The sequence below is a fragment of the Mesoplodon mirus genome, assembly GCF_964341445.2.
Source record: "Mesoplodon mirus genome assembly, chromosome: 4".
Lineage (NCBI taxonomy): Eukaryota > Metazoa > Chordata > Mammalia > Artiodactyla > Ziphiidae > Mesoplodon > Mesoplodon mirus.
Window position 1 is genome coordinate 173,785,263 of NC_138979.1, and position 17,574 is coordinate 173,802,836.

General features: G+C 35.7%; 1 protein-coding gene across 2 annotated transcripts in view; it reads right to left on the reverse strand.

The window, feature by feature from the left end:
* The window catches only part of EML5 (EMAP like 5), a gene marked incomplete at its 3' end in the record, with an annotated part of 161,753 nt that overhangs the window by 101,510 nt on the left and 42,669 nt on the right, over nt 1-17,574 (reverse strand). For both annotated transcript variants that reach the window (XM_082619963.1, XM_082619962.1), the window contains exons 4-7: nt 17,082-17,150; nt 15,481-15,666; nt 13,484-13,619; nt 11,937-12,138 (exon numbers count right to left, since the gene is read on the reverse strand). In XM_082619963.1, coding sequence (XP_082476089.1) covers nt 11,937-12,138; nt 13,484-13,619; nt 15,481-15,666; nt 17,082-17,150 — 593 coding nt within the window. The remainder of the gene's footprint in view (nt 1-11,936; nt 12,139-13,483; nt 13,620-15,480; nt 15,667-17,081; nt 17,151-17,574) is intronic.

The following is a 17,574-nucleotide window of genomic DNA, read 5'->3' on the forward strand; positions in this document are numbered from 1 at the left end:
CGGTCCAGGTGGTCTCCACATCACATTACTCTCTAAAGGCGAGTCCTCGGAACCAGCTCCTACTGTGGGAGTGGTGGGCAGAATACCAGAATCTTTTATTTTTAAGATGATGTAATAACATTAATTTTTTCCAATCATTCATTTTAGGTGGATGATTTCTACCCTGATTAAAGGGGAGATACATATATAGTATAGTGGTGTATGGTATACACCATATTTAGTCTTTTAAGAATAACACTTCAGATTATGCAAATTCAGTCTTTTCCAGACCCTAATGTTAGAAAACTGTAACAAGAAGTAAAAAATGCCCATTGTTTGAAAGTTAAGTATTATACTTCCAAATAACCTAAAGGACAAAGACCAAAATTCTAATGAAAACTAGTAACATTTTAGAAGTGAATTATAACAGAAGTATTTCATATCAAAACTTGTGGGATATAGCTGAAATAGTACTTAGGGAGAAATTTAAATGCAGATATTATCAAAATAAAGGCTACAACTTAATGAACCAGCATCTACTCTAAAAGGTTAGGAAAAGATCAGCAAAACTAAGTATATTTTTAAACATTTTATAGCAGTATCTTATTTTTAAAAATTCTGTTTGTTTTTGCTGTTTTCTATGATTTTGTATATTGTTTCTATATCCAGGAAATTTGTTAAATTCTCTTTTTAATTCCAATAATTTCTCTGTATTTTCCTTTTAATTCTCAAAATATACAATTATAACACCTGCAAATGACAGTTGTTTCTTCCTTTCTATTCAAAAATCTCTCTATATATATATACATATATTGAAAATATATACATATATATACACACATATACATATACATATATATATATATTTAGGCTCACTGTGCTGACAAACACTTCTAGTCTGTAGCCGAATATAATGGTGAAAATATAATAATGAAAAATATAATGGTGAAAGTGGGTACCATTTTCTTCTTCCTCATTTTAAAGGAAAACTTTCAATGTTTCAACATTAAACATGATACTTCCTGATGACTCTCTATGCCCACATATTGTGGGCCACACTGGGCCCATTGCTTGTTTTTGTATAGTCTACAAGCTAAGAATGGGTTTTGCATTTTTTAAATTGAAGTATAGTTGATTTACAATATTGTGTTAGTTTCAGATATACAGCATAGTGATTCAGTTATTATTTTTTTGCAGATTATATTCCATTATAGGTTATTATAAGATATTGAATATAATTCCCTGTGCTATACAGTAAATTCTTATTGTTTATTTTATGTAGAGTGGTTTGTATGTGTTAATACCATACTCCTAATTTGTCCCCCACCCGCTTTGGTGACTGTAAGCTTCTTTTCTTTCTTTTTATTTTTAAATAAATAAATAAATAAATAAATTTATTTATTTTTGGCTGCATTTGGTCTTTGTTGCTGCACACGGGCTTCCTCTAGTTGCAGTGAGCAGGGGCTGCTCTTCGTTGTGGTGCAAGGGCTTCTCATCACAGTGGCTTCTCTTGTTGTGGAGTACAGGCTCTAGGTGCTCAGGCTTCAGTAGTTGTGGCATGCGGGCTCAGTAGAAAACAGAGAAAATTCTCTGATTTATGTCAGAGAATGTTATGCCTATGTTCTCTTCTAGGAGTTTTATGGTATCGTGTCTTACACTTAGGTCTTTAAACCATTTTGAATTTATTTTTGTATATGTTGTCAGGGAATGTTCTAATTTTATTAATTTACATGTAGCTGTCCAGCTTTCCTAACATCACCTGTTGAAGAGATATCTTTCCTCCATTGTATATTCTTGCCTCCTTTGTTGTAGATTAATTGACCGCAGGTGCATGAGTTTATTCCTGGGTTCTCTATTCAATTCCATTGATCTATATGTCTGTTTTTCTGTCAATCGCATGCTGTTTTGATTACTGCAGCTTTGTAGTATACTCTGAAGTCTGAAAGGATTATACCTCCAGCTTTGTTCTTTTTTTCTTAGGATTTCTTTGGCAATTCTGGGTCTTTTGTGGTTCCATATACATTTTAGGATTATTTGTTCTAGTTATGTGAAAAATGTCATAGGTATTTTGATAGGGATTGCATTTAATCTGTAGATTGCTTTGGGTAGTATGGACATTTTTAACAATAATAATTTTTCCAGTCCAAGAGCACGGTATATTTTTCCATTTCTTTGAATCATCTTCAATTTCCTTTTTCAATGTTTTGTAGTTTTCAGTGCATAGGTCTTTCACCTCCTCTGTTAAGCTTATTCCTAGTTATTTTTTCTTTGATGTGATTTTAAATGAAATTAAAAAAAATTTTTCTCTGATATTTCATTATTAGTATAAAGAAATACAACAGATTTCTGTATATTAATCTTGTATCCTGCTACCATGATAAAATAGTTTTTGTGTGAAGACTTCAGGTTTCTCTATGTAGAGTATCATGTCATTTGCAAATAGTTACAGTTTTATCTCTTCCTTTATAATTTGGATACCTCTTATTTCTTTTTCTTGTCTGACTTCTGTGGCTAGGACTTCCAATACTATGTTGAATAGAAGTGATGAGATTGGGCATCCTTGTCTTGTTTTTGAATTTAGTGGGAAAGCATTTAGCTTTTCACTGTTGAGTATTACATTGGCTGTAGGCTTGTCATAAGCATCTTTTATTATGTTGAGATATGTTCCCTCTATACCCACTTTGGTGAGAGTTTTTATCATGAATGGATACTGAATTTTTTTTTTTTTTTTTTTTTGTGGTACATGGGCCTCTCACTGTTGTGGCCTCTCCCATTGCGGAGCACAGGCTCCAGATGCGCAGGCCCAGCGGCCATGGCTCACGGGCCCAGCCGCTCCACGGCATGTGGGATCTTCCCGGATCGGGGCACGAACCCTTGTCCCTTGCATCGGCAGGCGGACTCTCAACCACTGCGCCACCAGGGAAGCCCCTGAACTTTTTTTAAAATGCTTTTTCTGCATTTGTTGAGTTGATCGTGTGGTTTTTGTCTTTTCTTTTGTTAACACAGTGCATCACAATGATTAATTTGAGTATGTTGAACTATCCTTGTGACCCTGGAATGAATCCAATTTGATCATGGTGTTTGATCCTCTTAATGTATTGCTGGATTCGGTTTGCTAATATTTTGTTGAGGATTTTTGCATCTGTATTCATCAAAGATTATCGACTGGTAATTTTTTTCCTGTAGTGTCTCTGTCTGGTTTCAGTATCTGGGTGATGGTTGCCCCATAGAATTAATTTGGGAATGTTCCCTCCTCTTCAATTTTTTGGAATAGTTTGAAAAGGACAGGTATAAATTCTTTGTATGTTTGGTAGAATTCCCCAGTGAAGCCATCTGGTCCTAGACTTTGGTTTGCAGGGAGGTTGTTTTTTTGTTTTTGTTTTTACTACAGATTCTATCTCACTTCTAGTGATTAGTATGTTCAAATTATGTGTTTCTTCTTGATTCAGTTATGGCAGTTATGCTTCTAGAAACTTGTCCATTTCTTCTAGGTTGTCCAATTTGTTGGCATGTAACTGTTCATAGTATGCTCTTTTGATTTTTTAGTATTTCTGTGGTATCAGTTGTTATTTCTCCTCTTTCATTTCTTATTTTGTTTAGTTGGATCCTCTTTTCTTCTTGGTGAGTCTGCCTAGAGGTTTGTCAATTTTGTTCATATTTTCAAAATACCAGCTCTTGGTTTTACTGATCTATTGTTTTTTTTGATCTCTATTTATTTCCTCTCTGATCTTTATTATTTCCTTCCTTCTGCTGACTTTGGGTTTTGTTTGTTCTTTTTCCAATTCTTTTAGTTGGTAGGTTAGGTTGTTTGAGATTTTTCTTGTTTCTTGAATAAGGCCTGTATCACTATGAACTTCCCTCCTAGAACTGTTTTTGCTGCATCCATAGATTTTGTAAAGTTGTGTTTTCATTTTTGTTTGTCTCTAGGTATTTTATGATTTCTTCTTTGATTTCATCATTGACACATTGGTTTTTTTAGTAGCATGTTGTTTAGTCTCCAAGTGGTTGTTCTTTTCCTGTTTTTCATTCTGTGGTTGATTTCTAGTTTCATACTGTTGTGGTCAGAAAAGATGCTTGAAATAATTTCTATTCTCTTAAATTTACTGAGGCTTGTTTTCTGACCTAATATGTGGTCCATCCTAGAGAACATTCCATGTACAACTGGAAAGAAAGTGTACTCTTTTTTGGATGTAGTGTAATTAAGTCCAACTAATCTACTATGTCATTTAGGACCTCTGTTGCCTTATTAATTTTCTGTCTGGATGATCTGTCCATTGATGTCAGTGGAGTGTTAAAGTCTCCTACTATTATTGTGTTATTGTCAATTTCTCCCTTTATGTCTGTATTTGGTTTATATATGTAGATGCTCCTATATTGGGAGCATGTATGTTAACGAGTATAATATTCTCCTCTGTACTGATTCCTTTATCAGTATACAATGCCCTTCTTTATCTTTCTATTTATTTATTTATTTATTTGGTTGCACCGGGTCTTAGTTGCAGCAGGCAGGCTCCTTAGTTGCAGCCTGCCTGGTCCTTAGTTGCAGCATGTGGGCTACTTAGTTGCAGCAGGTGGGCTCCTTAGTTGTGGCTTGACAGCTCCTTAGTTGTGGCATGCAGCCTCCTTAGTTGTGGCATGTGAACTCTTAGTTGTGGCATGCATGTGGGATCTAGTTCCCTGACCAGGGATCGAAACCAGGCCCCCTGCATTGGAAGGTGAAGTCTTAACCACTGGACTGCCAGGGAAGTCCTCCTATTATGTGTTTTTGATTTGTGGTTACCACAGAGTTCTAGTAAGTTGACTCATAACTATATCTACTTGCTTTAAACTAACAGTCATTCAAGTTCAAACACATTCTACAAGATCTACATTTTATATTCCCCTCCCCCACATTTTGTAATTTTGATGTTCTATTTTATCTTCATGCTTATTCTTTTACTGTTTATTGTAATCATAATCATTTATACAATTTTTTTACTGTTTTTTAATCTACATCTGGCTCATTTAAGTGACCTTCAATCCTTACTATATATTGCCTTTCCTATTGTGATATTTCCCTTTCCTATAGATTCTTGCTTCTTTTCTATTTAGAGAAGCTCCTTCAATACTTCTTTCAGGATAGGTGTAGTATTGCTGAAATCTTCTAATTTTTGCTTGTCTGAGAAATTCTTTATCCCTCCTTCTATTCTAAATGATAATATTGCTGGGTAGAGTATCCTAGGTTGCAGGTTTTTCCCTTTCAGGACTTTGAATATATCATGTTATTCCATTCTGGCCTGCAAAGTTTCTGCAGAGAAATCAGCTGTTATCTTTATGGAAGTTCCCTTGTAATGGACTCTTTGTTTTTCTCTTGCTGTATTTAGAACCCTCTCTTTAACTTTTACCATTTTAATTATGATATGTCTACATGTGGGTCTGTTTGGGTTCATCTTGTTTGGGACCCTCTGTGCTTCCTGTACCTGTATATCTGTTTCCTTCTTTAGGTTTGGGAAGTTTTCAGCTATAATTTCTTTACATACATTTTCGATCCCCTTCTCTCCCATTTCTTCTTCTGGAACTCCTATTATGCATAGGTTGGCACATTTTATATTATCCCATAGGTCTCATATATTGCTTTTTTTTCATTTGTTTTCCTCTCTGCTGTTCTGATTGATAACAGATGTCCATTATTCTATCTTCCAGATCACTTATTCATTCTTCTGTGTCATTTAGTTGGCTATTCGTTGCTTCTAGGTTGGTTTTTACCTCAGCAATTGAGTTGTCCATTTTTTTTTTGAATTGTCTATTTTTGACTGGTTTATCTTTACGGTTTCTAGTTCCTTGTTACAGTGATCTGCTTTCCTATCAATAATCCTTCTTAATTCAGTTAGCATTTTTATTATCACCTTTTTGAACTTGGGGTCTGGTAGACTGGTGAGCTCTCTTTCATTATTTGTTCTTTCAGGGAATGGCTCTTATTCTTTCAATTGGGAGTAGTTCATCTGCCTTTTCATTTTACTTAACTTTCTCTGTCTCTATGAATTTAGAAGAGATAGTTATTGACTACAGTCTTATAGGGATGTTTTTATGTGGGAGTGTCCCTGTGCAGACTACGTGTGTCCAATGCCTTTGGGGCAAGGGCTGGTTTTGGTGTGAATGCCAGCCACATCTTTCCTCAGGGTATGCTGGCCATTATCCTCTTGATCGGGACGGGGGTGGCAGTTGGTGCTGGAGGATCTAAAGCCTGTTCAGGGCGTAAGGCAGGACCCCCTCTCTGCTCCATGGCTGTTGCCACCCTGCCAGGGACAGGGTCTGCTCCTCAGTTGTTGGAGTAGAAGCCCTGAGGTTCGGGCTTGACCAGGCTCTGTTGCCCTTGAGTGTGTGCCCTGCCCCAAAGGAAGTGAGTGCTGAAGCAAATGAGGCCTGTGCACTCACAAAGGACCTACATGCCACCTGTGTAGGCATCTGTGGCTCCACTTAGAAACAGGCCGAGGTTGCATCCCTTCCTCTGTTGTGTTCGTCCCAGATCTAGCACAAGGCTGTAGTGTGGAGTAGGCTGGGGCTGGGGGTCAGGGTACTGTGGCTGCAGAAATTGAGGCTGCACTGCTAACAGAGATCTGGGCTGCCTCTGTGGCAGTCTTCTCCCAGGACTTGTCTGCCCCAGATCTAACGCTAATCTGCAGTGTGCAGTGAGTGGGAACAGGGCACTCTCACTGGGAGACCAACTGCTGCATGCTCCTGTGTGCGCTGACAAGGGTCACTGCCACCCCAGGCCCACGGTCTGTCTCTGTGTCTTTTCCCAGGGCCTGGTTGGCCCAGATCTCATGCCAGGCTGTGGTATGGAGCAAGCGGGGCCAGGGTGTTTGCCCCATTCAGATTGGGGAGTATGGTGAGGTGGCAGCCACCAGTGCAGGGCTCTCTCCACCCTGACTATTGGCAAGTCAGCATGTGCACGCTCCTTGCAAGTAGAGTCTAGGCTGCTCTAGCTCTTCTGTCTGTCCCAGTGGTTCTCCCAGAAGGTAAGGGGGCTTGTCTCCTCTGCGTAGGATCCTAGGACTGGGATGCCCAGATTGTAGCTCAACCTGCTTGCTCTCCAGGGCAAGGGTCCTTCCATGCAGACCTTCTCCTTTCAGATCCTTCCCAGGGATGCAGGTCCTGACCTGATATCTTTTTTTTCCATCCTACCCAGTTATATGAAAATATTTCTTGCAGCTTTGGCTGTATAGGAGTTCTTCTGTCAGTTTCCAGTTAGTTTTCCATGAGAATTACTCCACATGTAGATGTATTTTTGACGTGTTTGTGGGGGGAGGTGAGCTCCATGTCTTCCTACTTTGCCATCTTGATCCCCCTCCTTGCTTTTACATTTTTAAACGGTTGAAAAAATTTTTCAAAGAATGACATTTTGAGACATGAGAAAATTAGATGAAATTCAAATTTCAGTGTCCACAGATCAATTTTTATGGGAACACAGACACAATGGTTTGTTTTCATATTGTCTATGGCTGCTTTCATACTACAGAGGTGGACCTGAGTGCTTGCAAAACAGACAGTAGATGGTATGTGACACAGATCACCTTGCACTACTTTGGTGCACTACAAACTGCAGTGACACAATTATAACCTGATAGAATTCTGAGTCCTATGTGTATTGTCACATCATGGCATTTTACTATTTTTTATTTCCAACAGAAACCCATCATGTCAAAACAAGAGAAAAAAAAGAGAAAAGTGAACTTCGAACGTTGCGTTTTTAAGGCACAGTGTAGTCTGGATTACACCGCTATTGAATTAGATGGTAATGCATTATGTTTATTATGCGATGACAGAATACAAAGATACATTAACATTACCAGACTAAGCACTCATCACAATATTTTCAACTCACAGGAAAGCAATGGTCAGAAAAATCAGAAATTTAAAATTATAGCAGAATGAGGTTTTACTTACAAAAAGTAAGTTTCCGAGTGGCTCATTTGTTAGACAAGCAAAGAAAGCTGTCTATTGGTAATGGATTAACTAAATCATTTTAGATTGCAGTAGCTGAAGAAATGTGTCCAGAAAAAAACATTTGTTTAAGACAATTAGCCTTTTGGCAAGAACAGTTGCTTGAAGAGTTGACTGTGTTGGGAATAACACCAACAGTTAATTAAAAACAAGGCAAATATTTTTGAGTGGTTTTCCTTGAGTCTTGATAAGTCAACAGATGTTACTAATACTACTCAGTTGTTTATTTAAGGAGTGAATGGCAAGTTTGAAGTGATAAAGAATTAGCTTCTACAAATAGTTTGCATGAAACAACTACAGGCTAGAATATTTTCAAAGACATTAGTGAGAAAGCAATAATCCAATACAATGTAAAGTAGAATCACATTGGGGTATAAAAATATGTATGGGGAAAAATGGCTTGGACAAATTTACAAATTTACTTAAAAATGTAAGTTGTTTAAAGCCTATGAGTATTCACTGTATTATTCTTTTCCAAGTATTTTGCGTGCGTGCACACACACACACACTTGAATCATGTGTTTTAGAACCAATAGTGTTAATGGTGAACTTCATTTTCTCCAGTGGATTTAACCATTACTGGTTCTGAGATTTTATCAGGAACAGTAGCTAAAAATCCTGACTTGCCCTACTACACAGCAGGTTAATGGCTTAGCAATGGTAAAGTTTTATTATGATATTTTCATCCCAGAACCAAGACTGAAATTTTTCTAAATCAAAATTGCCCTCAACTACCATTATTATTATTATTATTGTTTTGGCTGTGCTGTGTGGCATGTGGGATCTTAGTTCCCTGACCAGGGATCAAACCTGTGCCCCCTGCATCAGGAGCACAGAGTCTTAACCACTGGATTGCCAGGGAACTCCCTCAACTACCATTATTAAACACTGAAATGGCTTTAGAAATTAGCTTTTGCTGCACATTTGATACTGTTTCTTAATAAATTCAACCTAAAATTATAAGGCAAAAGCAGAACTTATCTGAAACTGTTGGAAGGAAGGAAGGGAGGAAGGGAGGGAGGGAGAAAAGAAAAGAAACAACAGGCTCAAAATGGAGTCACTTGTGCTAAGCCTCACATCAACAAACCAAAACTTAATAACTAACCTAACTGCAGTTTCAGCTTCTCCCAGCAGTGGAATTTTAAACCAATCAGTCTGGAATTTCCTGATCAACAGTAATGAGGTAAGCTGCATGATAGATTGATCACCCCCCAACCCTTCCCTCAAAGGAAGGTGACCTTGCCTGAAATAATCCTTTCCTTTGTTTTTGATTTTCTTGTCCCACTCTTTTTCTGCCTTTGAAAACCTTCCATTTTGTACAGCTCCTCAGAGCACTTTTCTACTTTCTAGATGGGATGCTGCCCAATTCATGAATCATTTAATAAAGCCATTTAGGTCTTCAAATTTACTCAGCTGAATTTTACAACACTGTCGTAAAGTTATTGGAACTATTAATGTTGTTTGAATAATAACATCAAGCTGCTTTATATACTTCCTGTGCTATCAAAACCTGAAACAAGAAGATCTCCATCCCCACATAAATTTGCAGGGGATATTTTTTCATAGCCTAATCTATAGTTCTAGCATGGTGTTTTGGACTACTCCCCTTGGGCAAGCCCTGGTCTTGACTTCTGCCCCTATGCCCCAGTAGAAAGCCATAAAGAGCCCAAGTTTAATCAAGGGAAGAAAAATGCCCTCAGTGCAAAAGTGGCTTTGGCCCACAACTGCTCCTAAATTCCCTTTTTTTTTTTTGCAATTTGTCTGATAGTCCCTTTAAACTGTTCAAAGAACAGTTTAAAGGTGATTTATATTTTAACCAGCATTTTTAGTTGTTTTCAAAGGAAGAGTTCTTTCTAAATAACTTGCCCACCAGTAATAGAAACAGAAGTCTGAGCAACTGTAAGCAGATAGACTAGGGAGTCTCCAGAGAAAGAGAACCAGGCATGGCCTTCTTGACAGGTCATTTTTGGCCTAGGTCATTTTGTGATCTAAGCCTGGCCACACCGCTTGTCCTTGTACAGGTCTCAGTAATTAATGACCTTAAGGAAACAAAAGAATGCAGAATCAAATGACTGTTATCAATAGCAAAGATTATAAATCAATTTTAAATTCTCCCAGTTCTGTTTCAGTGGTAAAGATTAGCCAGAAGTGCTCAACTACCAGATCAACTGGAACCTAATGGATGATGATTTTGATCTTTCTGACCCTTGTGATTTCAATCAACTAAAGCTTGGACTCTGTTGACTTTTGCCCTAATTCTATGCTGAATTCTCTTCTGCCCAAGCTCCTTCATGAATATATGCCCTTAGCTTAAAACTTTCCCAATTTTGCTACTCAGGGAGACACTGGTTTGGGAAAGGTCCCTGGTGTTCTCCTTACTTGCTTCAAGTAATATAAATCCTCCCAATCTTTGGCTTGATTGTGTCTTTTGGTTGACACCCACCAAGAGGTGAACCCAGTTTACAGGTAACACAGTTACTTTTTAAAGGACCAGTTGTCCTTTTTTCACAGTTATGCAGCAGCTAATGACAGCAGTCCTCCTAAGATGCAAGAAACTAAACAATAGTTCCTAGCAAACCATGTGGGTGAAGTGTAGCCCCACAGTGAGTTTCTATGTGAACCCAGAGCTATGGCATCTCCCACCAACATAAAACTAAGTAACACAGAGATAGTAAATGGCAAGACTGATTAACATACCATTTAAAATATCAGTAGTTATCTGGAAAGAATTAGGTTGCATCCCCACCTCACTTCTTATACTAAAGTAAACTTTACACAGATTAGGAGTTAAACATAAAAAATAAACCCACTAATGTACTAGAAGAATATACTGGAAAACTTTTTAACTTTAGGGAGGATTTTTCTATGCTAGAAAACTCAGAAGTCATAAAAGAAAATGCTGATAAATTCAGCTGCATAAAACAAAATAACAACAAAAACTTCTTCATAGCAAAAAACCTAAACATAGTAAAAAAGCAAGTAACAAAGACATCAAAGTGGAAAAAATATCTCAACTCACATCACTGACCAGTAGTTCCCAAACTTTAGTGTTCACCACAGCTACCTGGAAAACCCCAAATTGGTGGATTTCTGATACAAGGTCCTGTATAATGCACGATAATTTGCATTTCTTACAAGTTCCCCTGTAATGCTGATGCTGCTAGTCCAGGAATCACACTTTAAAAACCACTCATAGACAAAAGGCTAATTGTTGCTTTCATATGTAGACAGGTATTAGATCCTATATTAAAATAATTAGAAAAAGACCAATGTACTAATGGAAAATACACAAAGAGCTTGAACAGACAGGTCAAAGAAAAGGAAATACAAATATCCTCCAAACGTATGAAAACATACTCAAGACCCATCAGTATGAGAGAAAAGCATGTTTTCAAAACATAACAAGATATCATTTTTCACGTTTTGGGGCCATTAGTGCTGGCAAGGGTGTGGGAAAACAGGCACTGTCACACATTGCTGTAAGGTATGTAAATTGTTATTGCCTCTGTGTAAGGCATTATCTACTGAAATTTTAAATGCGTATGTCTTTTGAACACTGCTAAGAATTTACCATAGAAATATTCATATTTACAAATGTACAAAATGGCAAAGGTATAAAGACATTTGCTGCAAGCAGTGTATTTAGAAGCACAAAACTGGAAGAACCTAAACTCCCATCAATGATAGATTAATTGAATAAATTACAATACACTGTGGAATATTATATAGCTGTTAAAAAGGTAATCCTGTACATTTTGATATGGAACAAATTCCAACTTAGGTTTTTAAGAGAAAACCCCAAATCTTATAAATAGTTGTTAATTCTATTAATTTTAGGCACCCATTATGTTCATTTGTTACACCATAAGCAGATAAAATTTTAAACTAAGGGTTTTTTTTTTTAAGTTTTTCTTATGTTTCTCTAAGGACAAATTCAAATTCTAGCCTATGCAATTACTTTATGAATTGCTTACCTGACTGAACGATCATCACTTCCAGTCACGGCCAAAGGTTTAGTAGGATGGACGGCAAGTGCCCAAAGTTCACCTTCACAATGCCCTTGCATAATTAGGAAAGGTTTGTTTCTTTCATGCACCACAATTTCAAAAATTTCGCTGTCCTGTGTTCCAACTAGAATGTGGTCACCTCGCCAACAAACACTCCTTACAGACAAACCTAGTCAAATTGAATTGTATTTAAGATCAGTACTGTAATAACAGAATGCCAATCTGCCTAAACCACTGTTATTTTTTATACCTTAGATATAAGATAAAAGGAATCTGAAAGTCTTGGATCCACAGATTTTCTTCATTTATCTGTACTGTTTTCTATTTTCTATGTGGACTATTTCTATTTTCATATACCTAATTTCTACCCATCCTTCAGGGCATACACTCTTCTTCCTTACTGGACAACATCAGTCATAGTCTGATCACGTCCTCAGCCAAAGGCTTATAACAATAGTGTGCATCATCCACAGAGTAATTATTCAGAATTCAAGAACTGTATTATTTTTCTCTTATAATAATCTGACTTTTCTCGTGTTTATATTTCATTTCTTCAATGTGCTCATAAAATCATTAAGAAGAGAGACTTCTACTTTTTCTAAATACAATCCCTTTTGTAACCTCAGGAAAGCTAGTGTTTTCCGCAGTTTTCTCATCTATATAGTATGGTCAACATTAAGCTGCTGTGTAACTTACAATGTAAGAATCAAATAAGAAAAAGTGTCAAATTATTTTGTAAACTTTAAAGTACAATAATGCTCAGCAAAACTAATGAAAACGGTGTAACAGTTAACACTTAATCATTATGTGCAGACACTCTTCTAAATATTTTACATATATTAGCTCATTTAATTCTCTGAAATAGTTACTCTTATTCTCATCTTACAGATGAGGTATGCAGCTCAAGGTCACACATCTAATAAGTGACTGAAATATGGCTTAAACATAGACTTGTGTAACTTCCAATCCTACTCTTATAACACCACACTAGTGGATAATACGTTTACTTTTATAGTAAAAGATTCTGTTTTATTTACATCAATTTTTAAACCCTCCCCAAAGAAAAAATTATCTCCTGATTGCTGACAAATTTGGATGAAGGAAAAACACATATACATGAATTTAAATAATCTGAAACAAAAGTTCCCCTAGCTCTCAACACACTATTTTCAACAGTTTATTTGCTAAACAGTTACATTTAACATTCTAATAGTAAAATATTTTCAAAATTTAAGGTTACCAAAGTAAGTACCTATCACCTCTCTCTGTAGGTCCCATTATAACAGGCATTAGACACAAAAAGAATCTCTGGCATAACAGTAAACCTAGATGGTCTTCAGGCAAAATTTCTCCTCTTCAGCAGAAGGATTTTAATTAAAATGTATACAGTATGAAGGAGCAAATATAACTCTCATTTATTTTAAAAAACATACTTTTAAGTTTACTGAAAGAAACTGACAACCCTTGGTATATTTAGAATTTGCCTAGTAATGAGATATTTGTTCTGTTATTACCTTTATACCCCTGGTCTGTCTCCCTGAGATCAATCACAGTTATTGGTTTAAAAGTTAAATCCCAAAGACGAATACAGCCATCTCTGCCACCAGTAGCAAAGCCTTCTTCACAAGCATTCATGCTAAAAATTCCCGCCTAGAAGAGGGAATAAAATAATTTAACAATATATACTTTTTAAGAAAATACACTATATATGATGGTAGAAATCCACTTAAAATGTTTTTGATATGGCATAGGAATAATCAAATACATCAGAAAACACAAATGATAATCTAGAAACAAATCTATGCATATATAGGAGCTCAATATGTCACCAAGGTGGTATTTAATGATATGGGCATAACATAAAAGAAAATTCAGTTAAACCTTATACCATATATAGAAATGAATTACACAAAAACAAAAACATACAGACCAAATTCTAAATGTAAAAAATGAAACAAATATATTAGAAGAGTCAGAACACTTACGTAACTTTGGGCTGTGAGAGAACTTTTTAAGCATGGCAGGTTACCCACCAAGGCATAAAGGAAAATTTTTCAATTTTTCATATGAGAAAAGATATCGTAAAAAAACAGACTGGGGATATATTTGCAATGTGTATGACTGTCAAAAGGTTAATATCCCCAAAATACAACTGAATAAAGGAAAGAAAATCCAACAACAACAGTAACAAAAAAAGAGTACAGGGTAAGAAAAGCCAATTAATAGAAAAGGAAATTCAAGTACAGTTGACCCTTGAACAATGCAGGTGTTAGGGGTGCTGACCTTTGTGTAGTCGAAAATTCTAGTAAAACTTAGAATTGGACCTCCACATCCAAGGTTCTCCATATCTGCAAGTTCTGCGGTATCCATGGATTCAATCAACCACAAATTGTGTAGTACTACAGTATTTGCTATTGAAAATAATTTGCATACAAGTGGACCCTTGTAGTTCAAACCCATGTTGTTCAAGGGTCATCTGTAGTCAATAAATACATGAAATTTCACAAATGGACAGGAAAGAAAACTAAAACAAATAGTTATTATTTTTCACCCAGAAGACAAGCAAAAATTTACAAGAGTGGACACAATCTGTGCTGATGAGTAGGAGGAAGAAACTGGTATTTTTATATATTGATGGTGAAAATGTGAATTATCACAACCTTTGCTAGCATCTGCTATTTCTGGTCTTTAGGCATTTTGCTTAAAGCAAGTCCTGTTCTAAGTGGTTCTTTAATATACTTAAAATGTAATATATATTGAATAGTGATTCATATTAATATATGTAATCACTTTTCTACTTGAGATTGTCCTGCTACCAATATGGCAGCTCTGTGCTCTCTAGCTCCCCTCACTATGTGAAGGACTCAACTGCTAAAAAAGCCCAAATCAAAAAACACTAAAAGGTTTTTGTTTGTTTGCTTTTTAAACTTTTTTTGGCCATACCACATGGCATGTGGGATCTTAGTTCCCCGACCAGGGATTGAACCCGGGACAGCCAGGGAAGTCCCTAAGAACACTAAAAGGCTTTAACAACAGCTTTTTCTTTTTTTCCTGATAACTTATTTATATGAAAATCTCATGAAGTACAGAAGTTAAATTCCTTTGTCACTCACTTAATGAATCAATGATATTAAAATTAAAAAGTTAATTTTATCCAAGAGCTATCCCCAAATTTCCCACTGGTAAATTGGCTACAAAAGCACTAGTTTTATTCTAATGTGGTTAATCTAGGATACTTTTAGGTTAAATTTAACAAGCTTTTTTTCAACAATGAAAAAGACACCATACTAAAGCAATGGTTTGAACAAAATAATAATTATACTAATTTAATTGCATAATGTTTCTTCATTGAAATCTTGAAAACAAATAGACAAATTAATTCAATTGTAATAGTAGTTTTCAAGTTACTGAATTGAACAGAAAGTCTGCTATATTATGGAACCTTTTGTTCTAAGACAAGAAGATAAGTAATTAATACCTAAAAGTGTTTAAAATATTTAAATATACTTACAGTATGAGCTCCTTGTATTGTTCGTATAAGATTAATTCCTTTCCAAACATATATATCCCCATTGAGTGCACCAGAATATGTTAATTCATCCCTTGCACAGGCCAGGCACAATATTGTCTGAAGGTCACCAGTCTTACCAAAGACCCCTCGTTTTGGGGTCAGAGCATTTCCACATAAACTCCAGAACTAAAAAGTACATAGTATGATCGAATTACCAAAGAATGCTCATAATATAACCAAAAACGTTTCCAATACTTTGATGCTATATTAGAGCAGCAGACTAGAAATTACCTAAGAAACTCCCTTATGATACAACAGCGTTCAATGTTCACATCTTCATCTTAGTGTTGTCATTAGCTATGTTATAGCAGATAAATCACTGTTTCAATCCTTACTGTAAGAATAAGGGGGGGGGGTTGAACTAAACTATTTTAAAAATATGCTGTGTTTCCTTTAGGTTTCTGAAAGAAAAAACTACATAATCTTTTAGACAGCTTAAAAAGTTGGGAAGGATTAGCAATGAAAATGAAGCTAATAATCATTTCTTCAGTCACACTGGCAGTCACATTTCAAATGCTCAAGAGCCACATCTATCTAGCGGTTACTCTATGGGACAGCACTGATGTGGATTCTAGAACAATGGTTCTTAACTCCTGCTGAGCATCAAAATCATTTGGATACCTGGGCTTCACTCTCCAAAGATTCTGTCTCAATTTATTTCAGTGGGGGTTCAGGTATACTGTGTCATTAATTTCCCCCAGGTGATTTTAATATGCAGCCAAAATTGAGAATCACTTATTTAGAAGGAAAAAATAGACTGAAATTGGGACTTACTGAAAGGAAGAGAACCAGCTACACTTATGCACAGAAATCACGGAGATTTTTAAATTTAAAAATCATACATTGATTAAAGCATTCGTTAGCTATTTGAATGGATAACTGATCATTTTTAGTTCTTTGAGGCTTCAGATTTTAAACTTAGATCTTTAGGTCTTAGAATAAGATCCTGAAGATCAGGTATGATCTTTTAAGTACCTAATATTAATAAATCATATTATTTTAAGTGGTAATTTACTTATTATAAAGTTGAACTTATTCTCTGGGCCTAATCTCTTTATGCAGAACTATTTAATGTGTATACTCCTGCCCTGCCCCATATTCATTTCTTTCTTTCTGCAAACATTAAATTTACCTGAATCCACATAAAAGAACAAAAACCCTCATCATGAAGATTTATGTTTGACTTCCCTATCTTCTTCCAAAAATGAACAAATCATTCCAAACGTGTATCTCTCTTATTTTTAAGCTTTACAAGTAAAGGAATTGCTCAGCTTTGAAAATATCAGAGAGCAACATACTAATATCTTTTTCATCTACCTCTCTCTCTGTTTCTCTCTGTCTCTCTCTCTGTCTCTCTCTCTCACTATATATATATATATATATATATATATACCCACACACGTATATATACACACAATATGTGTGTGTGTGTATATATATATACACACATATATATATATATCCTAAATTGTAGTGTGATATGTGCTTAGTGGCAGAGAATAAGTAATCATGTCTATTATAAAGCAAGACCCTTCTAGTACCTTGATATGTTTTACACCACAGCTGACCAGTTTATTTGGCTGGTACAAATCCCAAGAAATATCAAATATCTGTAAACAAATCAGATTCATGGTTAAAATACTTATTTTCAGAATTATTTAAGAATCCTGTCCAAAAGCCCAAATAGCCCCAAACCCTACATATCATAAAACAATATTCCTCAATAAATAATAATCAGAATCCTACACTTCAAGATCCTATGAGAAATAAAGTATGTAAATGATAAGGAATAAAAACTATTTCTTAGTTTCTATGAACCATATGAAACTACTAGTGGAGTGAAAATTAACACCTCTTTCTAATTTCTTTAAAAAATTTGGTCTATAAATAACAAGAATGATTCAACAGAAGCAGGGAATGAGGCAGGTAAGTGCATAATTTCTAAAGAGGAAAGATAATTAATAGAACATACACAACACTCATACAGCCAGAAATAGAGAACATTTTTGTAGCTTTCTATCACAGAAAGCTTAC